We start from the raw sequence: 24,036 nt of genomic DNA, 5'->3' as shown, positions 1-24,036 counted from the left end.
ACCTCTGACCAAAAGAAATGCTTCAACTGGTGAATAAATGATTAAATACAGGACTAAACTAAAGTACCTTGTAACTTAAAATATCTTTAGAATTAGAAACCAAGAGAGTAGTATACAACCAAGATCAAAGGCCCTGTAAGAAATATCACTAACACAAGTGTCTCTACCCCACTTTCTAGTGAGATTTATTCTGCTTAGCCAGATTTATATAGCTATTTCACAGTGTAACTCCAAAGACTTAAAATTTCTTTATATTAATTCCATTTATAATCTGTTACATTGATACAACATGAAAATAAAATCTGGCACTTCTAAAACTTTGCTCTGATGTAATGTCTTTCATTCATCATGCTCGCTTGTATGTGTGTGTGTGTGTGTGTGTGTGTGTGTGTGTGTGTGTGTATAATATATACATCTGAAGACTACTGTGTAGTACATATGTTAAACTGAACAGAAAATGAGTTCAGAAATCCTGTTTATTATCTAAAGTTGACTTGCATGTTATGGCCCCAATTTAGGGAAGAACTTAAGTGTGTGCTTAACCCTAAGCACCCAAGTAGTCCCATTGCTCTCAATGAGACTCAGGCACTTAAGGTTCAGCACACACAGAAGTGCCTTACTGTTTACAACATTCCCCTCAAATGCATTCAGTACATTTGTTTACTTGCTTTTTTCTTTTTATTCTCAGATCCCATGAAATCTAGTTCCACATCAGTCACTAGCTCACACTCAAATGATGGTTACGTATCCCATGGTTACAAAAGCAGATTGGACATAGAGTTGGCCCAATGAAGAAGTCAGGTAAATGTCTTTTTAAATAACTTAGTGGTTCTGCAAAGTTTTAATTATTCTATATTCCAAGGGATATAAAACAAGAGCAACCTTTTATATATTGTATAAAAGGCCCTGTCAGCTGACTTCATGCTCCATCAGGGTTCTATGTCTGACACGATGCCAATGGCTTAGTGTTTGTTGAGACGCCACATAAAATGGGAGAAGGTGATGGGAGCAGGACTGGATGTTCAGGAGCTTGAAGTACATCTTAAAGTACAATAATGTGCTTACTAAAGTGCTCAAGATTATGATATTCTATGGAAATAACTTTCATTGGTGCCTTTTATATTCTATACATTTTAGAATCTTTTTATAGCAAAAAAAAAAAAAAAAAAAAAAGTTTTTCCTTCCAAACTCATTTTCTGCAGCATTGGCATGCTCACCTGAACTGACCTACGTGTACTGCTACTACACATTCGCATCCTGTACAGCTGCAATTTTACTGTTTACAAGGTCTGGTTTCTTACCCACCCTAACCTTGCAGGGAAGAGATAAGAAAAAAAAATGGCTTAATGCCCAGGAAGGTCATTTAAAAATAATGAACTGAATATACAATTATTATAACACGTATTTGAGCAGCAAATATCACACCCTTCACCTCTCGCTACACCCTAGGACAAGGATCCGATTCTTGAGTAGCACAAATCTCTCTTCTACTTACACACGCATGAATACATTTCATGAATCAAATGCACAAAGAGTTCTTTTACTCTCTTTCCTAATCCCCCTAAGTATAAATGCAGTGAAAATTACTTAAATGCACACCTGGTAAAGGACTAAATCTGTTTAAAAAACTATATTTTCACTCTGACACACAAACAAATACAGTGACTCCTTTCTACCTTTTAAAATAACAATCTCTGTGTGTAAAAGAGTTATCTGGATAATAGGTTCAACTGTGGGCACAAATAAAGAGTGTGTACTTTACAGAAATAAATGCAATTAGATCAGGTTTAGCTGAATTCACTTGAAAATAGTTTTAATTTGAATGAAAGAAACCTGTCATGTTAACAAATAAGGAACATTATATCATATCATAGTTAGCAAAACATGGCAAATAAAACATTACACATCTTGTTCACAACAAAAAGCTTTAATCCGGAAACACTGAGTGACTGAGTTACTATACCTATATGTACCTGACTTCTGGATACTTTTAAAAACAAAATTTTAGATCCAACATACTTTTTCCAAGATGTGTATTTAATCCAATAACCAATATTAACACATCAAAGAAAGATACGCTACAACCTGACCCCCAGACTCCTAATCCTCCGCCACAAAATCCATATAGGTTTCTGGTAAAAATTGACTTCAGTGGAGCTATGACAGTTTGCACCAGCTGAGGATCTGCCCATAGATCCTGCTTATCCAGGCCATATGTGCCTGATTTATATGACTACCTGTCTTTCTAGATGGTAAGCTAAGTAAGGCGGAGACCACGTCCTCCTCCAGAGGACTACCATCTAGAAGGACAGGTAGTGTCTATTGTACAAAGCTGAGCACACCAACAGAGCACAACACACAATAAACCGAAAATGGGTGTTGTTCGGTTTTGCAATTTTATAGAGAATCTTGTGATATTTGGGACTTTTCTTCCAGACTTAGATGCTCGGGCCATGTGATTACTTGAAAATCTCAACTTTTTTTTTTTTTTTAAAGTAAGTTTCTAGCCTTTGTAGTTGCTGAGAAAATGTTGAACATGTAAACCCTAACCGCTACGACACCAGAATCCAAATAAAAGGAACCACATATTTATTATTTTTAAACAGGTCTTGATTTTTGAACAAATATGAGTTTTTGGGGCCTGGCTCATGATTTTTTAACAGTTGGGGTTGGCATTACAGTAGAACCTCAGAGTTACGAACACCAGAGTTACAACTGACCGGTCAGCCACGCATGTCATTTGGAACCGGAAGTGTGCAATCAGGCAGCAGCACACGCGTGCATACACACACACACACAAAACAAATACAATACAGTACTGTGTTAAATGTAAACTACTACAAAAATAAAGGGAAAGCAGCATTTTTCTTCTTCAGAGTAAAGTTTCAAAGCTGTATTAAGTCAATGTTCAGTTGTAAACTTTTGAAAGAACCACCATAACGTTTTGTTCAGAGTTATGAACGTTTCAGAGTTACGAATAACCTCCATTCCCAAGATGTTCGTAACTCTGAAGTTTTACTGCACTGCAAAACAGTGTTAGATCTGCTCAGTGTTTGATGTCCTTAGATCTTTTAGTATTTTTTAAAAAATAAAACCAAACATATTCAAATGGCATCAGCAAGTTTTATCTTTTTATGCAGTCGTGTATTGCTATAGCTCATTTTTACAGCATAGTTCCACTGCAACATATGTGGCTTTCAGCAACTTTGGACAGAGCAAATTAAACAAGTTAATAATAAGAGTTTGCATTTACATCGTAACTTTCACCCAAGGATCTCAAAGCACTTTACAAACATTAAAATGGTCATTGTGAATTAGGTATTATTATCCTTACTTGACAGATGGGTAAACTGTAGCATAGAAAGATTATGTCTTTTGGCAAAGGATACACAGTGAGTCAGCAGCAGAGCTGGGAACAGAACCCAGGCATAGTGCTGGGTGAATAACTGAGTTTTCAGTTCAGTGGCCGTTCTGGGGGAAAATATAATTGGTTTGAGTTGAATTGAATCTGAATTTTTTCAGAAGCTTTGGCGAATAGAAAAGGCCTGTTTCAGGTCAGTTCCAGAGCAAAGATTTGAACCTGGGTCATCCCAGGTGAGTGCCTTAATCACTGGGCTAAAGGTGATTGGGGAAGTGCCAGGAGGCAGCAGCACCACCTCCTCTTCTACCTCTGCCTCTTCCGTCTGTTTTGTGAATGGCTGAAACTATTCATGTCAAATTCACCAATAATTTTGGGTTGATTGAAACGGCATTTTTTGTTGAATAAAATATTCGCCTGAAATATTTCATCCAGGTCTACTCAGGAGTACTGGCTCCCACGCCCTTGCTCTAACTTCTAGATCACACCCTCTTGCCTTTTATTATATCATTACATTGTGTAGATTTGTTGCAGAATAGTTAGAATGAACTGTTAAGCCTGTGTGTGTTACAGACTCCACAAAGTTCTGGAGAAGTTTAGGAAGCAGATTCACAGAGTATGACTCTTTCTTTTATGATGACCTATTGCACGGAACTGAATGGAATTCTTGCTCCACTAATTTCAATTGGACGACGTGTAGTGAGAATTATAGTATGTAGTGTTTTTAATCTTGTATAGTGTTTAATCTTGCATAAAAGTATAATGTACAGTAAGAATGATCCAAGTGATACTGTACATGGTGAGATATGGGTAGTGTTTTGTCCATGGATGTGACTAATATAACAAATGTTACAATTAAAAATGATAGAAACCAGCCTATTGATCTGATGGCATTTAATGAGTAAGATTTTGAATCCTTATCACTAGAGGTCAGAGAGCTAATACTTTCAACTTGAATGTTTGGGGGGAGAGGGGGCTGGAGGTGGGGGGAGAGGAGTGTGCATTATGCCACTGGTGGGGCACTCTGTCTACAGATGGATTTGGATAAGAAGCAAGGTTGGATACAGGGAAGGAAGGTTCTGCTGGAGGCCTAGTGTTATATTCAAATAGGATTGATAAGGGATAAGAAGGGAAGACGGGAATTTGGCCTGTCAGAAAGGTTAAAGGCTCAAATCACCCCACTTCTCGTGCTTAAACTTTGAATATTAGTTGCCGATTGGATCTGGTTAGCTCAGAAGAACTTAGCTGTCATGGAAAATCCACAAGAAATTCCACCATGTGATGTCATATAGCTACACACCTGGGTCATCAGCAGGTTCGAGGGATCCAGGACACACACCTCTGCCACTTGAGCTAACAGAGTAACTGATGGCAGCAGTAGGTTATCATTCTTTATGTGGGCCAGCATTAGAGGTGAATGGGACACTTTGCCAATGGGTTTCATTGCTGGCAGCAGAGGAATAGAGACACTCAGGAAATTTGGGTTCTACTCTATGCTCCGGAGAGGAATGTGCTCTAGTGGGCAGACTTCTGCCCATTGTCCCCAAGTATGACCCTTTCTGCCTCATCCCCCTCAAAGTCCCGGTCCCAATCCAGTCTCTCCCCCACAGCTGGCTCCTTGTCCCAATCATTCCCAATCTCCTTGTTCAGCAAGTCCTAATCTCATATCTTGGGATTCTCCATCCCACTTCCAGTCCCCATCAGCTCCTTGTCACCGGTGCCCTTGCCCAGCCAGTCCCAGTTCTACCCAGCTCCTCATCTGTTTTGTGTCTCCACTCCCCAGGAGACTGGTCTCCAGTCACCCCAGAACCCGAATTTCCCATCTCCACTGGCTTCAAGTCCCACTTTCTCTCCCTGGGCACCTCACTCAGTATCTCTCCCACCTCCCCTCCGCAGCTCCTTGTCCCAGTCTCTTTATCCAGTCAGTCCCAATTCTCCCCCACAGATCCTCATCTGATCTCCATCTTTCTCTCAACTACTGGCTTCTGCTTCCCCCATTTCCACCCCTAGCTTCCAGTCTCCTTTCCCAGCCAATTTCCCTCCATTCCCCAGTCTCCTGGTCCTGCCACTCACAGGCTTACCCAGCCTCTCAGTCCCAGTCCTCCTGCAGAGGCAGTCCCAGTTTCCTGCCCAACCCAACTGCCAGTCCTAGCTTCCCTCTCCCCAACCTGGCAACCTCCAGTCCCAGTCTTCCTTCCCCTCCCCATACTCCTTTTCCCAATCTAATCCCCCAAGCAGGTCCAGCCTTTGTCCCCTCTGCATTAGTATTGGGCAGCTTCCTCTTCTACGCTGCCAGGGATGTCATTGAGAGCAGAGGAAAGACTGCTCTAAGAGCTGGTCTACACTGACGCTGTAAATCAATTTAAGTTATGCTAGTTCAGTTACGTGGTCTCCCGTCAACATAGCTTCTGTCTCTCAGGGAGGTAGAGTACAGACATTGATGGAAGAGCGCTCTCCCGTCGACTTAGCGTGTCTTCAACAGACCCGCGAAATCGACACTGCTGCATCGATTGCAGCAGTGCCGATTTAGCCAGTAGCGTAGACATGGGTCAGGTGCTTGGACCTGTGCCGGCCCACAGCAGCAACTGCAGGGAAAGTCCTGCTCTTCCCAGGATGGAGCGTGCACAGTGCAGATGGAACCTTCAGGGGATTTAATAAAACAGCTGGGCCAAGTAATCTCATCTGTACAGTTTCCCTCACACCTAATGAAACTGATGCATGTAAATCAGCTGTAGAGTAAGGGTGGTGATTTGTTCAGTTACCTCTGATATCACAATGGTCTAGGACTCTTTGCATGGCATAGATACATGCCTAACTGTATCTGTACACCTCATGGGTGTAAAGTCAAAAGGCTAAGGTTAAAAATTGGACAATGACAGACTGCAAATCCTAGTGATGACTGAACCTAGTGATATTCTGAAGAAAAAGTGGTCTCAGCCATGCTTTTAGCTGTTTCTATTGCTTCACATTGACTCATTAGACTTTCTAGGCTTCAGAGTGACACATGGACAGAGTGACAATCTTGGAATCGTACTATAGTTCAAACAAATCTTTACTGAGCACATGTAAACTGCAATTTTTCAAAGGCTTATATCTTGGCCAAATTTGGGCAGATTTTTGCAGGGGCAGCAAAAGAAATGTACATCTCTGACACAAAGGCTATCCCCCTGCCAAATCTCAAGTCTACAACATGTAGGCACTAGAGTTTTTCAAAGAAAAGATCACCAGAAATTTTTAGTGTGTGCAAAACAATGTATTTTCCTTAGCCTTGTTTCTGGCAAGGGTTGAACGATTTGGCTGAAAATTTCCAAAAATTTCAGCCTGAGGCAGACACCCGGCATGGGAAATTTCAGTTTGAGCAATTGAAAGATTAGTAAAGTTATAAGCATTTGAAAACAGGTTGGACAACCTTTGCATTAGGTGGTGCTACCAGCCACACCTATAATAAACAAAACAAACATACAAAGGAGCTTTCAAGATGTGACAAATCACTATCTTGACTAATTTGCTTGCATGTTGTATCTATTGGTTTTCTTAGATTGTAAGATCTTTAGGGGAAGGGTAATTTTGGATAATAATGTAATAAATAATATTTCCTTGCTTTTACAGGTTACATTAGACCCCCAGTGAATTTTAATTACTGCCTTTTTTGTGTGGGAAGGACAGCAGGTCATAAAACTTCCCTTATCTTGTTGGACCCCCTTAAGACAATGACTAAAATGAGAGCTGGTCTATACAGGGTTTTAAGGATTTCACCCATCCTTCTGAAGGAGGAGCCAAGGGAATGAAAAACAGGTTGTTCCCCAACGTTTCAATGTATGCCAACCTTTTCTTCACATAATCTCATTACCTCTCCTCCTCATTGGCAGCAGCCAGCATCCCTCCCCCCCCCCCCAGCAATTAGAAAGGCAGGCAGTCATTAGAAAGACAGGTATGTTGCTCTGCATCAGCCACCAGGGGATGTTGAAGCTCAGTGTGTGCTATACCATCCCTCTCTCGATGCTGAATCCCATCTCTGCACTGCTCCAGTACTTTTATTTTGACCAAATTCGAATTCTCCGCAACAACATTTTCTTTCAGGAGCGGGGAGGGGAAAGAGAGAGAGAGAACTCCCTGGTGTCACAGAAGTTTCCACCAGGAGCTAAACAAACCCGATGACCATCCAATCAAGACTCGCAAGCACTACAAGAGCTCCACAAGACGACACTCTAAGCAAAATATAGTGTTTCCACATGGACTATTAGATGTAGATTGGTGAGAAAGTACTGGTCAGAAATGGGATTTATATGCATTTAATTATGATTGTATAGGACAAAAATCCAAAAGGGTTTTTAATAAAAGTTCAAAGAATGAAGGTCTCAGACAGGATAGTGATGAGCACTATATAAAAACATGACTGACAGAATAAATAACGTACACAGGACCGCGTTTGCAATTTAGTTTGATGTATTTACTTATCCAGTTACCAAAACAGCAGAAGATCATTTCATGTTCTAGTAACCAGACATTGCATTTTTAATGTCTTAATGTTACCAAGGCTCTTTATGGGTATTTTGATACAACATTTTTTTCCTGTGTGCAAAAATGGATAGAATGAATGTTAAGCATGAACCACAAGTTGAAAAATAAGAAGTGTCTTAAGGTATGTCTACATTTGAGCTAGAGGTGTAATTTCCAGCTTGGGTAGACGTATGCATGCAGCTCTGATCAAGCTAGCTTGCTAAAAATAGCAGCGCAGCCACCGTGGCACAGGTGGTGGGACTGGCTAGCCACCCTGAGCACCGTCCTGCCGAGGTCCTTAGGTATGCACTCGAGTGCCTAGCCCATCTTGCTGCCACAGCTAGGCATCTGTTAGCATGTTAGCTCAATTATAGCTATCGCATGTATGTCTACCTGAGCTGGAAATTACATCCCCAGTTTGAATATAGACATAAGTTTAGAAAGGGCCAGTTTAGCCTGGATCATGCTATAATCTAAAGCAGAGTTCCCCAGTTTCACTACAGTATACTTCCCCCTGCAATCAGATAACGTACTTGGGTCTCTCCTGAAGCAAACATCTTATAAAATAGCGTGCTGCGGGATAAGAGGGCAGAGAATGGTGCATTTGGGCAGAATATTTTACCCTGTAGACAGTGGAGGTATTCTTGCTTGTTTGCCCTGAGCCCTGCCACACGGGGCTGAAGCAGAAGCTGAGCAACTTAGCTTCGTCAGGCGCCCTATGGCATGGGGCCGTGGACAACTGCCCTGCTTGATGACAGGTTTCAGAGTTGCAGCCGTGTTAGTCTGTATTTGCAAAAAGAACAGGAGTACTTGCGGCACCTTAGAGATGAACAAATTTATTTGAGCATAAGCTTTTGTGAGGTACTGAATTCCACTGCATGCATCCGATTAAGTGAGCTGTAGCTCACGAAAGCTTATGCTCAAATAAATTTGTTCGTCTCTAAGGTGCCACGAGTCCTCCTGTTCTTTTTGCCCTGCTTGCTGAACCTGAACGCTGGCCCAGGGTTTTTATATGCAGAAAACCAAGTGGGGCATGGAGTTTTTATCACACGTTGGGGGGGGAGGGAGGGGCTCAGAAAGAAAAAGTTTGAGAACTCTTGTTCTACAGAATCCGAAGTTTCATGCGGGAGAATGCAAAGTTTTTAACATTTAAACTGTGTTATTTTTTTAAAAAAAGAAACAACAGTTCCTATTTTACATAACAAGAAATATGAATGATTAAAACCTACTGAAGAGATTACTTGGGTCAAATTAAATTTTTTCTCCACTTGCAGAAATCATGACAAAGAGGAAATGTGCCGTTAACCATGCAATAAAATGAAAGAGTTGTAGGAGCCTCTTAAAACTTTAGAAAAACATTTATTTCTCTAGCTGATTTTGTCCTTGGAAAACATTGATTTATGTCCTAGAGCTTAAAATGAAGACAACTTTTGAGGTTTATTTTAATGACTTGTTCGTGCTCCAGACCCATCAATTTGTATTAGCACAGGTCTGTGAACTACAGAATTAGTCCAAGGTTTATTTACAAACATAGCTTATAAAATTCAGCAATGGAGTAACGTGAATTTAAAAATGTATTTGACATCCAGAAGATGTGTCTCATCAGATAACTTTAAGACAGATCAAATACTGGGCCCAAACCTATTTGTTAGGTTTCTTTATGTCTTGATTGTTTCATTTTAATGGCTTAGCCCCTTGATACTAGAGCATGATCTCCAGTGACAGTAGCAAGCACACTGTAATTTAGTAGTGCAGTGAAGAATTCCAATCCTAGCTATTATCCAGTGAAATGAGCATCATCTCAGTGAAGTAACATATGATTTGAGCTGACACGTCAACTTTTTACACTCTGAATCCCCTGTCTCCATTAAAACAGCCAAAGGTGCTGCAGAAGCTCTGTAACCAGCTGAGCAGGCAGGCAGTCCTCACTGAAGCTTCTACAGTGCTGCTCAGTACCAGTATGCTACTGGATATGAGCACAATATAGTACAAGTCCTTCCACGTATGGCTGAGAGCATTTCTTTTCTGCACCCTGCTCATTTTTTCCCAGTGTTCCACCAAGGTGAAGGGAGGAGAAAGGAAGCTAAATCCTAAAGCTGTTCCTGGACCTAGGTCTTTTTGAGGATTGCACACTGTCTAATGAGCTAATAGCTAGACTATTCCTGGAAGGCAGCAGTAGCTCTGGAACTGACAGTGCCATACAAACTCTTCTGGAGCACCCAGCTCACAGGGGAGAGGTGCAGGTTATACCATCCCATAGGAGGAGGTTATGTGCTTGCCTCTATGCTTCTGGCTAAAAATACTGACTGGTGCAGGGATACATATGGCCCTGCCTCCTTTGGGATGGCTTCCACCACAACAGGTACTGCGGGACATTGCTCTTGGGGGAGCCCAGGGATTGTGCTCATGCCTGGCCCTTGGAGGGGACATAAGCTACATAGGGAGGTGGTGATCCCTCCCCTACCTTATACACCTATGCAATGATCAAAAACAGCCTGGCCCTACACCTACTGAAATCCTGATCAGCATCTGTCTTGACTGGATGCACTGTACAGTGTGGGTTAGATTCAATTTATTTTAGCTTTTAGGAGAAACAGATTTCCCCCCTCCCCATTTTTTCAAACTGCTGTTGAAATTGGCTAATTAAAAGGATTTAAACAATCTTAACACTCTAAACAGTGCAAACTGGTTCTGAATTATTAAGCAACATTTTAGATGCATTTGAGTAACCTTAAGTGACTTAACTGCCACCTGATCCTAAGCTATGGCTCAAATAAATGTGAAATACTGTAGAAGTCTTAGCTTACTAAGGCTTCCAGATACAGTAAATAAAGAGCTTAAGTCTCCAGTACACTGTCTGCAAAAGACTCTCTAAAATAAATGGTTTACACTGGTGTACACTTAAAGTGGAAACTGAGGGCAGAAAAAACCTGCAGGATTTAATTTTGATTTCCAAAGGAAACTTGTAAGCACAGAATGTACAAAGCTCTACCAATGCCCCTGCATGGTGCTATGGGGTGCTGTATTGCTGGAAGTTGGTGTCTTTCAAATACCATGAAAAACCAAGGTCAGGAACTTTCTGGTTAGTCATTAAAGATGCCATAATACTTTCGCAAGCACAGGCTGTTAATTCTGATATCCTGGCCAAATTCCAATCTGGCTAATTCCATTCTGTTTACTTAAACTGTCCCCTGTAGTATCCATTGGATATGGCATCCTTCACTTTCTGATCTAACATGTCAAGAAAGGCTTGCTCTGTAAGATGTACAAAGGCCTCAGGAAGACTTCTGCAGACTGCAGACTTCTCCACTGGGCGCTGGATGGATTTTGTAGCTGGTACACTTGGTGGACTATCGCTGAGGGTACCTGGGAGGGCTTTCAAGCTGGAAGAAGGCTCATGGAAAGGCCAAAAGCTAAGTGAGTATTGCTGAAAGAGCAGACTCATGTTTCTAGGGCTAGCTCTGCTTTTGCAGTGTTGTTAAATAGCTGCTGTGTTAACATGCAAGAGGTGGGTGCATTTCAGTGGTAGGTAAAGGGATTTTAGGAAGGAACCATAAAAACGTAACATGTAGACCGCACGAAAGCCAACAAGCACATTTCACATCAAATACCAAAAGGGCATCCCTCTCCTTTAAAAAGGTCTGTTTATATACACACAGCCTTTGCACATGCATGTCATGAAAAAGCTGCACAGAACTATATTCACAGTACATGTCGTATAGTAAATACAAGCTTAGCCTGCTGATTACAATACAGATATTTCTACACCAACCACTTACATGGCCAGAAAAAACAAGCTTCTTCAAAGGTATTAGTCAGGAATCCACTAAGCAGCCAGATTCACTGATGTGAAATATAGCATTGGGCTTGGCATCCAATTTGCTATGGCTGCAGTACTGAAGGAAAAAGGTGGTTAGTATTCACTTAGTGTCAGCGGATGGGCAGCATAGTCAGTGAGGAAGTCCCAGTAACAAGCCGCTGCACGTGCTTAAATGCGTTGGAATGTTACTGCTGTTTTTAAAACAAGTAGTAGTGTCTAGAAAAGGTTAATCTGTGTATTTACTCATGTAGAAGTTTGTATTTACAGTAGGTTATGATTCCGACTTTAAGTTAGCCAAGCATATCTGTGTAAACAACAGGAATATAGAACTAATGAATTTTTATTTACTGGAGATGTGGAAATATTTCAACAACATTCTGTTGGGGCATCTGAACTGAGGGCGTTAAAAAGAGTATTTTGTACAGCTGGTTGAAAATTTTCTGAATGAACAGTTTTCTTTCAGAAAACGCTGACGCAAAATCAAAATGTGTCACAGGAATGTATCAGTTTTGTCAACATTTTCAATGAAAACTTGTCAAAGAGCTTTATTTTGACAAGGTCAAAGTCCTGCATTTCATCTTTATTGTTTCAACTTTTATTATACTTTATAAAAAGCACAATAATGAAGTCGAAATGAAGCGCTTTGACCGTATCAAAATAAAGTGTTTTGATAAAATCATTTTGATATCCCCCAAAAAGCTGCGATAAGGGTAGACACACTGTCCATGTACCAGAGAGTGTTACAGGGGACTAACTGTGCACAAGTATTTAAATACAGGAATAATACAATGTAAAGAGCAAAAGGCTTGTTTTTGTTTTGTTTTAAGTAAGTTGGAAGACCTGTAACATGGGAGACATTTTGAGATTGCTCTTCTTCACTTTGGTTCCACTAAAAATGGGATTACATGCTTAGATGGAGTAAAGTTAATTAGTGATTAATGGAATTCCACACATGCTACTTCAGACTCTGGCTAGAGTATTGTTTCAGCTGATTGGTGAATATTCTTTGTTATTTTGAGAACAACAGTAAAATGAATACAAGAAATGGGATGTTTCCTGTTTATATGACTCCATCCCCTCTTGGGCAGCAAATTCCCAAGGTGAATTAGGATTCCCAAAGTGTATTAAGATGATAGAAAAATAAAGTGAAATGCTTTCATTTATACTAAAATTAGAGTGCTTCTTTTTAGTATGAGAGGGGAACATGTTTGAAAGCTAAGCTCCAAGAAGTAACCTAATTAACCACACAAATATGAACTGAAGCATTAACAACAGAAAATGAATTCACTTATTGAATGAAGATTCACATACACCTACTCTCTAAACAAAGCAGCAAACTGTACATACACAAGTGCCAGAAATTACACTCATGTTTGATCACACATTTTCATGCAAGCAAGTCTCTGAAGTCTATGAATTATGGATACTGTATCAGAGAAACAATTAATACATTTTCTTTCTCAAATGCAATAAAAGATATTTTGGTTTAGCGTATAGTGTATCGTCATCATTGCATCCACTTGTGACACACACATGGGTGCACTTTACACGGTTCAGATTAAGAGGAAAATAGCATTTCCCAAATTTAGGGAGCAAATATACTATGACCATGCACTCGCTATCTAGTGTACTGTGACAGGGAAAACCATACAGCCAGCAGGCTAAATGCCAGTGACTCCAGAATTTGCATTTTAAACATGGCTAGGCGCAGGCTTAGAGGTATTGCCAACGTAATAGTTATAGGGGTCACTACTGAGAACACTATATACCCATAGCTTGAGGTACCCTGTTGGGATGGATACCCAAAGCATACAGAGCTACTTAAACTTCAGCTCATGATACAACTCACACCCCGTATATTTCAAAGCAGATCCAATTTGAAATTCATGGTACAGGGTTGTAAGAGATAAGGATTAAAAGGGCTTTTTTTGAAAATTTACATTAAAAAAATGTCCCAAGTGAAAACCTCGTTCATCCTTCCACCAGTATAAATAATGCCGCTGCCAGCACCACGCTTTTCATCAGTACATCTCAAAGCGCTTTACAAAGCAGATCAGTGTCATTAATTCCTTTTTCCAGGTGGGGACACTAAGGGTATAGTTTCAAAGTACCAGGAAAACCTGCTCCCATTTTCTATGGCATTAATGGCCAGATCAGAGCAAGCCAGAGGGGTAGGCAAACCGGATAGCCACCTTGTGTGTCAAAGGATAGGGAAAGCAGTCGAATTAGTGATGGTTGCTTGTCCCCAATTGTTTATCTACTTTCTATCATGACAGTAATTATTTAAATAGCAAGTGCTTTATTTTGGGGGTCATTAATTCAGACTGACTAAAGGTACAATGTAATAATTTAATACAATTAATTATCTAATATCTGGTCCTGGGCAAAATTTCACACCACGGTGAATGATCTGTGCCCTGTACAGTTCATACCTATTCAACTTCATAAATAATGTTGTTGTGTTTTACTAGTGTTCAGATGTACAACACTTTCACATTAAAAGGTGGAGAATTTTACCCCCTCCTGCTGCCTCTCACTCCCAGCCCCATCCCCCCACACAAAAGAAGTCCTTCAGAATCACAGCCCTATATGCAAACTACAACTTGACAAGAAATGTATTACATAGCAAGGAGTCAGAGGCTGATCCAATACACATGCACGATTTTAGGAGTGTATCCTGTAACTCAGCATTGCATGCCTTCCTACCATGTATAGAATACCCTGGAGTTTATTATTTACAATACCAAAATGCTTTCAATATTGGAATTAGGTCGCTCTTCTAAAATCATAATCTGAAATATTTTTACCATACATCGTTACACGAGACTGATATAAATCAGTTTATTTACTAATAAAAACAGCAGAAGGCCATCCAGCCTAACATGTCTGCTTCCTTTAAGTTTATTTTAAACCAACCTTCCTACTGCCATTTAATCTCCTCTACCATTCTTTTGGCACACAAATCTAGCCATCTCCTGAATTTACTTAGGGCATGTCTTCACTAGCAACAGTAAAGCGCTGCCGAGGCAGCGCTTGAACATGGCTGTGCAGTCGTGACACCAGCAGCACTATAAAAAACCCACCCCCACTGTCTACACTGCCACTTTAAAGCGGTGAAACTTGCAGCGCTCAGGGGGGTGTTTTTTCACATCCCTTGAGTGAGAAAGTTGCAGCGCTGTAAAATGGCAGCGTAGATAAGGCCTTATATTCATTGCTTCATTCGCTTTACTCTTTTTACTTAACATGTTTTTACTTACATGGGTTTTACCCAAGATCCTAACTCATCAATGTACTTAGTTTTCAGATGATCACTCATTAATCCACCACCAATGTGAAATAATAATAAATTCTTTGGCTAAATTTTTCCAACTTTTCTTCATCTTGATACTTATATAGCAACTCTCACCACAGTATCTAAAGCCTAAAGCTGACGCACTGATTCCAAAGGTTGCCACAGGTGCTCAGCAACTTTGAAAATTAGGCTATTTATTTAGTTGCCTAAATATGATTTAGGAGCCTAAATGAAGGCACCCTGTTTTGCAAATCTTAGGCTTAAGATTTATGTAATGCTTTCCATCTGAAGATCTTAAAGTGCTTTATGAAGGTGGGTATATATCAGTATTTCCATTTAATAGAAAGAAAACTGAGGCAGAGAGAAGTTAAGTGACTTGCCGAAGGTCACACAACTGAATCAGTAGCAGACATGGGAATAGAAGCCAAGTTTCCTGACTCCCAGGTCCTTTATCAATCCTCCTCCTCTCTTACTTTATGTAGCACTTTTCATCCTGAAAAATCCAAAGAGATCTATCAATTTTATCATTATTTTGAAAGGTACAATAAGGTCACTGATGCCTATACTCTTCTAATGAGAGCACTGCCAAGCTAACAGGGTCCCTACTTTGTAATTAAAAGCCATTACCTGGGGCTAGGTAAACTGCTTAACATTGTCCATACTGGAAAGAGTACTTTTCTCCATTTAATGAGGCTGCTGTTCTGAAGCGCTAGGGAGTCTCATATTGAAGATGCCATTGTGGTGGGTTTTTGTGGGGTGTGGTGGGAGACTAGTCTGTGTGTCATGTAATTAAATCCTTGCTTCCTTGGAGCTCATGCTGTAGTGGGGCCTGATGGGAAAGGGGAGCAGGATTTAGATCATTGCCTGGCTTCTTGAGAAGAAGTGGAGGGGAAGGATCTGAACACTGCCAAGTCCTCTAACTGGTTTGCCCCTTAACATTCTTTCTCCCCATTGATTTCAGGGTGTTGGAATGGTATTCTTGGGTGCATCCCATTATGGAATTGATATTATGTTGATAGTTTGTGCACTGGTTGTGGTTTGCTGGCTTCCTAACATGCGTAGGGGTGATGCTGAGATTTATGGGATTGGAAGGCATTTCTCCGCCTCCCACTTCAAATCTGTTTCTCCTCTCCAACAGTTATAAGTACCTTCAAAATAAAAGTGCATCTATGTCTTTTTCAACATCTCTTAACTGCCTCTTTGGACAGATTCTGTGATTAGAAATCAGTTTTTCTGCCTTTGAGACATGGCTCAAGACAAGCCATCAGATATCTACAATCCCATTCACAGTTATGTCACAATCATTACAAATCAGGCCTGCTCTCAAGAGGATATGTTTGTTAAGTACAAATATTTCTAGAGCTTTTTGGGCGGGTTGTAATTTAAGATGACTTTTACAAACTAGACACTAATCCTGAAGCAACAGATGGCTATTACAAAATGGCACTGCAAACACTCTGAGTTGAGTCCTATCCTGAGTGAACTTCCTGCAGAGGAGGAGACAAGGGTGGACCTAGCAAAGCGTCCCACATAGTGGGCTCTCACCATGCAAAAAGGACATAAAGCCTGCTTAACCAGCCACCTGAGGATTTCTCCGGCATGCGCAATCCACGGGTTACAGAGCTAAACTCCCCACCACCACAGCATATGGGGTGTGTAGCTGGTATGCTGCCAAGCCCCACCGCTCAGTGACTGACATAACTTGTGCTGCTGTCCTTGCACCCTTTCCTGACCTCAGGTTTTGCACTGATCACAACTCAACTGGATACACCCAGATTGGGCCCATTGCCTTTTATTTTAGTAGTAACAACTATGCTATAAACAAAATCTAAGTTATAATTCAGCAGACAACACCACCACCAAAAAGAGTATCTTCAAAGAAATCTACTATAAGAAAAGCTCTAGTGATCAGAATCCATGGCAGGTTTAACTACAGATAAATTAGCAAACTTGAGGATCGGGGAGTTAGTACAGCCTATAATGATGGTCATTCACACCAGATAGGATGTCATTATTTTTTGTATACACTTCAGAAGAAGTTTTAGGTAAGAATTAAAAGTGGTTATTTACTTGATTTTATGGATTAAGTAAGGGATAGATGAATAGTTTATCAGGGATAAGTGTGCTAAAGTACCCGATAACTCATTTATGGTTTGACAGAGCCCTTTCTACTCATGTCACAAATTACATCAAGCAAAATGGACATCAACAGGAAGATAAGAACACCAATCTGAACAACAGAACTTCATGTCCAGGAGAGAAGATGAAATGCTGCTCACCAAATGAACTTTGGGAGTATTATGCTAAGCAAGAGGGGTTCTACTTTCTTTTAAAACAGGGAATAAAGTTTTTGGGTCAAACTCTGTTTTTGGATGTGTGTGTCCAGTCCTCACTGAATTTGACCCTTTACATTTTTTGCTTTAGAATTTTTTTCCCCCTCTGCCACTGAAAGTCTGGATCTTCTGATGTAGCTTTTTATATAACAACATGCCCTAGGGCAGTGATTCTCAATTTTTTTTTTTCCGTGGACCACTTGAAAATTGCTGTGGGCCTTGGCAGACCACTTAATGATCTTTCCAAATGTTTGTACCATTAGTTAACTATTGTAATAGTTGGATAAAAGCGCTATATAAAAAACCCTTAATAATAATTTCTCTCCCCTGCCACAGCAGCCCCCAGGCTGAGGCTGGGAAGGAGGGGGTCTCTCCCCCACCACAGCAGCTACAGAGCCAAGGCTGGGAAGGAGGGCCGTCTCTCCCTGGCAGACGCAGCCCTGGAGCTGGGGAAAGTCACCTCTTTCTCTGGCTGCTGCAGCCCTGCACATCCCAAATTCCCCCCACGCCCTCTTCTTTCCCCACTGCCCCCTCCCACCTACCCCCATTCCCCCCAAGGTCACCACCTCACCTTACACATGCGTCTTCTCCAGGGTCCAGGCACCAGGCCTGCGCGTCTCCACTAATTAGGTGGGTGGCCCTTCATTCTCTCGTGTGCGGCCGCCCAGGCGCGCACCTTTGAGAGAACTATCCACGGACCACCTGAATGGAGCTCGTGGACCACTGGTGGTCCACGGACCACAGTTTGAGAACCTCTGTCCTAGGGCTCTCATGTTAGCTCCTGACTTGCTTTGTGTCATGGAGCTTGACCATATTACAACATACCAAGCCAACCTTCATCTTTCATGCTGTAACATACATGCCATCTTGATACATACAACTAGGAATAAGGAGAATTTATTCACAGAAGGTATGTTTACTTACATCTCTCCTTGGAAAGGTGCCCAGCAGCTTGAACTCTTCCCAAGGGTATCCCTTGGAAGCTACAAAATCAAAGACAACCTGCAGCTTACTGCTGGCCAGGAAACGCCGCTCAAAGAACTCTCCGCTGGGTGTTCGGATACGCAGTTTGCTGACTGACTCAGTGCTCTCTTTTTTTGGCTCTGGAGGCAAAGACTGCTCTAGAGATAGCCTGATAGCCTGAGGAAAGAAAAAGGACCATTTAGCTTCAATTTAACTACTTAGGCATGGGAGTTTTTCCATTTTTCATGCTAGAACTCCGAGAGGAATCACAGGGCTCCAGAACTTTAGCTGTGCTTTTTGTCTCAATGACAAAACCATTTTTGTGCATTTCTTAATAACAGCCCACCAGACAATTAATTAAAATAAACCCTTCCTTTATAACACATAATTAAACCTACAGTTTACTGCATGATGGAGATAGGTAATTTAATTGTTTGGCAAAAAAGCATCAACATTTTTGATTGAGGGAATAACTGTCAAGTGCTCAACTGCTTTCTTAAAGAGTACAAATTAAAGGCATTAAATACATTTATTTTTGTAAATACTTTTTATTATCAAACTGTACTCCTCCGGCAAAATAACTGACCATTTGAAACTAAGGAATCTCTTCCTCCCCCTGACAGCAATTCACAATGAAAACAAACCCCCTACCTGTTAGATTTACTAAAAATACTTGTAACTAAAATGCTCTCATCAGGATATTTCTATATATTTAAGGCATACAGGTTATTTAGTGTATATGAGGCACGAAAGTGGGAACAGCCATAGTCATAGGAGGATCAGCAGGGAAAAAGGCAAGGCAAAAAAGTTGATTTTAAGGAGAGATTAAAGGAGGAAAGGAAAAATGCTATCCACAGAGAAACGGCTCCAAGCACCAGGATTCATTTTTCCTGCAACAGCTACAAGAAATCAGCCAATATTTAATGGCTCGGCTGAGGGCAGAGTGGGAAAGTCTTTATTTATGTGAATATAAATAATAAAAAGTAATAGCAAAATTTTTTTTGTACATCAGAAGCAGGAAGCCTGCTAAACACCCAGTGGGGCCACTGGACAATCGAGATGCTAAAGGAGCACTCAAGGACGATAAGACCATTGCGGAGAAACTCAGTGAATTCTTTGTATCGGTCTTCACGGTTGAGGATGAGAGGGAGATTCCCAAACCTCAGCCATTCTGTTTAGGTGACAAATCTGAGGAACTGTCCCAGATTGAGGTGTCATTAGAGGAGGTTTTGGAACAAATTGATAAACTAACCCGTAATAAGTCACCAGGACCAGATAGTATTCACCCAAGAGTTCTGAAGAACTCAGATGTGAAATTGCAGAACTACTAACTGTAGTCTGTAGCCTATCATTTAAATCATTCTGTACCAAATGACCGGAGGATAGCTAATGTGACTCCAATTTTTAAAAAGGGCACCAGAGGTGACCCCGCCAATTACAGGCCTTCAGTACCAGGCAAACTGGTTGAAACTATAGTAAAGAACAAAACTGTCAGACACATAGATGAACATAATTTGTTGGGGAATAGTCAACATGGTTTTTGTCAAGGGAAATCATGGCTCACCAATCTACTAGAATTCTTTGAGGGGGTCAAGAAGCATGTGGACAGGGGGAAATCCAGTGGATATAGTGTATTTAGATTTTCAGAAAGCCTTTGACAAGGTCCTTCACCAAAGGCTATTAAGCAAAGTAAGCAGTCATGGGATAAGAGGAAAGGTTCTCTCATGGACTGGTAACTGGTTGAAAGATAGGAAACAAAGGGTAGAAATAAATGGTCAGTTTTCAGAATGGAGAGAGGTAAACAGTGGTGTCCCCCAGGGGTCGGTACTGGGTCCAAGTCCTATTCCACATATTCGTAAATGATCTGGAAAATCGAGTAAACAGTGAGGTGGCAAAATTTGCAGATGATACAAAACTACTCAAGACAGTTAAGTCCCAGGCAGACTATGAAGAGCTACAAAAGTATCTCTCAAACTGAGTGACTGGGCAACAAAATGGCAGATGAAATTCAGTGTTGATAAATGCAAAGTAATGCACATTGGAAAACATAATCCCAACTATACATATAAAATGATGGGGTCTAAATTAGCTTTTACCACTCAAGAAAGATTTTGGAGTCATTATGGTTAGTTCTCTGAAAACATCCACTCAATGTGCAGCGACAGTCAAAAAAGCGAACAGAACGTTGGGCATCATTAAGAAAGGGATAGATAATAAGACAAAAGATATCATATTGCCTCTATATAAATCCATGGTATGCCCACATCTTGAATACTGCATGCAGATGTGGTCGCCCCATCTCAAAAAACATATACCAGAATTGGAAAAGGTTCAGAAAAGGGCAACAAAAATGATTAGGAGTATGGCGCATCTGCCATATGAGGACAGATTAATAAGACTGGGACTTTTCAGCTTGGAAAAAAGAAAACTAAGGGGGGGGGGGGAATATGATAGAGGTCTATAAAATCATGACCAGTGTGGAGAAAGTAAATAAGGAAGTGTTATTTACTCTTTCTCATAACACAAGAACTTAAATGAAATTAATAGGCAGCAGGTTTAAAACAAACAAAAGGAAGTATTTTTTCACACAATGCACAGTCAACCTGTGGAACTCCTTGCCAGAGGATGTTGTGAAGGCCAAAACTATAAAAGGGTTCAAAAAAGAACTAGATAAATTCATGGAGGATAGGTCCATCAATGGTGATTAGCCAGGATGGACAGGGATAGTGTCCCTAGCCTCTGTTTGCCAGAATCTGGGAATGGGCAACAGGGGATGGATCACCTGATGATTACCTGTTGTGTTCATTCCCTTTGGGGCACCTGGCATTGGCCACTGTTGGAAGACAGGATATTGGGCTAGATGGACCTTTTGTCTGACCCAGTATGGCCGATCTTATGTTCTTATAAAAGTAAGCGAATGTAAACATGTATCTAAAACATATATATATTTGATTGTCTTCTTATTCACGCTCTGTATGTTGCTTGTCTCCTTAGATGGTAGCTCTTTGGGGCAGGAATTATAGCTACCTGTGAATTTGTTCTCGGCCACGATCCTAACCAGGGCTTCCAGGAGCTAGTATAACATGAATCCTGTGGCCAGGATTTTCAAAAGAAGATGCCTGCTAAATTAGTTTGGCCTGATGTTCTAAAGGAGCCTACATTCAGGCACCTGTTGGTAAAAATCTTAACAACAATTGGGGTGATATGAAAAAAGGCACAAAAGAGAAAGATTTTTCAAAGGCAGTTAAGTGCCTAGTTCCCATTGATTTTCAATGGGAGTGAGGCACTCAATTGCTATTTGTGTCTTTGAAAATCTCCCCCATAGTCATTTAGAGGGAGAAACGAATTACATGAAAAGGACAGAATGGGGCAGAGGCAAGGGTACAAGATCATTTAAACAATCTGCTTCTTACATGCAGACATTGGGAAACATTATATCTCAATATAAATGATTACACATAGAGCTTCACATGGGCTTTTGCAATCCCAGGCATTTTCTGTGTGAATCCAAAAGAGTTTTTTAATGTTCTTGTGGCTCAAATTAATTTTTATGTGTCTGCTATGAGATTATATTTTAAATAATATAATTAAATAGATTCTATTTCCTTTCTCTCCTTCCTCAACCACCTGCTTACTATCTTTCTGTTTTGACATTTCCTCACATAGTATAATAACAGATGCTACATTATTTACTGAACTCAATCAATTATATTACAGAAAAATAAACAACAGTAGCTCATTAGAGCTCTTTTCTTTGTGCAAAGAATACCTAGCTCCCCAAAGTAACCAGTCTCCAAGGCTTCAACATAAAATGACAATATACAATGGATATTCCACCCCAGTGAACCAAGTTAGAAAACAATTATGAGCTGGATAACATTAGCAACGCTTGGATCTGAATAAGCAAGCTGAATTTTGTTGATAAAAAAGGATGTTCAGTCTGTGAATAGATCAATAGCCAGATTTCAAATATATGGAACTGAACATAAAGCCCCTTATGTAAGCAAACACTGTTACAGAACAACGGAATATAGGTAATCCGTACACTTGAACATAGGGAGTGTCAGTAAACAGCATTGTTAAAATCTCTTTTGTTTGGTTGAGCAAACAGATCTTATTCTTTTCATTATTACAGTTTGTATTAAAACAAGGAAGCTCAGGTATAGTTTTAATCGTGGACTGGTTTTTCTGCTTTTATGTGAGAAAACAGTTTCCAAAAGGCCAGGGTAGTAAGCACAATGCAGCAGACGGGAATTATTGTTTCTATGTGTTCACAATTACTTTTAAAGAGAGAAAGAAAACACACTAATTACATGAATTAGAAGATAAGCACGGCAATTTCTCAACAGTCTTATTGCTGTTGCTGCTACAGTACTAGTTTACGTGAGTTCAATTGCTAATAACTTTACAGAATGCAACTTGTTCATTATTCACAACAGAATTCTCATATTCCTATTTTCTGCAAGACTCCTCTAGTGTCCCTCTAATGGTCTCTTACCTTAACTCCCATTCTTGACTTTTGGTAGCAACAGGAGGTAAGAGGACAGCAAATCCGACAGTACAGTGTAGAGAAAAGGTGGAGCATCTTATGCAACACACTTAATACTGTAGTTCTGACTAAATGAACTATTTCACAATATAACATGGTTTAAAAGTTCTGGAAGCACTTAAATATTTCAGGTTCTTGGATGATTTATCTTGGTCAGAAAGATGTGTGCAAGGTGAATCGTTGACACAATTTGCTTGTCAAGTTTATCTTCGAGAATAAAAAAATTATGTTGGTTACCTACTTTATTTTTTTGCAGTTGTATAATGCAATGTTTCCATATATCAGAAAAGAACACAGTACTGAAATGTCACCAAATATACATTTAAAAAGCCACTTCAGGGGAGAAAACAAAAAACAACAACAAAGAAAAAGAAAGGAAAGGATGCAATTTAAACAGGATTTCACCAGTTCCACAGACTTTAATCATCTGGAAAATTAAATAAAAACATAATGCCAGATTTCAAATGTCTGCAAAAAGAAGAGTCAGATCAAGAAAATTATATTAATGAACAGAAAAAGAGGGGAAAGTATGTTGGTTTATATATTTATATAGCATTAGCAAACAAACACACCCCACGAGGATGCAGATATATCAATGCTTATTATTAATAAGGCTCTTATTAATGATGGGTGAAATTCTAGGCCCCACTGAAATCAATGGCAAAATGCCCATCGATTTCAATGGGGCCAGGATTTCACCCTTTAAGTTTGCACATCTATAGCACTTTTAATTTGAAAGTCTCATCCAAGGATCTCAAAGCCCTTTTCAATCATTAACTGACTTAGCCCCATCTCACCCCTCGGAGAATGGATAAACATAGGGAGCATTTCAGCAGCCACTGACATGCAGTTTTATTTTGGGTACTACATGATAGCTGTTTTAACAACACACGCAGCGGTTGATGACATAGCTAGCTGAGCTACGATTCTGTTTATTTCACCAGAACTCCTCTAAGGACTGATAGTCTCATGTACAGTTTTTTTTTTGGGGGGGGGGGGGGAGGGAGGGAGAGTGGATGTGCACTATCCCTTTTTTTAATCACTATGTTATACATTTGCCTGGAGATAAAGAAGAAGAAAAAATTATTGCTGTGTGCAGAACTTCATACACATTACACTATGACTGTTTTAGCATGAGGGAATATACTGTACTGGGAGATCACACTTTGGACAAAACAGATTGGGACAATGGACTAGTTGTGAAACCCCACAGAATCCCCA

General features: G+C 40.3%; 1 protein-coding gene and 1 long non-coding RNA gene across 2 annotated transcripts in view; one reads left to right on the top strand and one right to left on the bottom strand.

The window, feature by feature from the left end:
* FAF1 (Fas associated factor 1) overlaps positions 1 to 24,036 on the bottom strand; it is a 301,930-nt gene that overhangs the window by 5,481 nt on the left and 272,413 nt on the right. The window contains exon 18 of the mRNA XM_074961760.1: positions 18,228 to 18,443. Within this exon, the coding sequence (XP_074817861.1) occupies positions 18,228 to 18,443 (216 nt within the window). The remainder of the gene's footprint in view (positions 1 to 18,227; positions 18,444 to 24,036) is intronic.
* LOC141992540 (uncharacterized) overlaps positions 757 to 24,036 on the top strand; it is a 39,464-nt gene continuing 16,184 nt past the window's right edge. The window contains exon 1 of the long non-coding RNA XR_012640608.1: positions 757 to 801. This is a non-coding gene — a long non-coding RNA (uncharacterized LOC141992540). The remainder of the gene's footprint in view (positions 802 to 24,036) is intronic.

This window comes from Natator depressus, chromosome 8 (genome assembly GCF_965152275.1).
Source record: "Natator depressus isolate rNatDep1 chromosome 8, rNatDep2.hap1, whole genome shotgun sequence".
Lineage (NCBI taxonomy): Eukaryota > Metazoa > Chordata > Testudines > Cheloniidae > Natator > Natator depressus.
The sequence above is the reverse complement of the archived record's forward strand: the minus strand, read 5'-3'. Positions and strand labels throughout refer to the sequence as shown.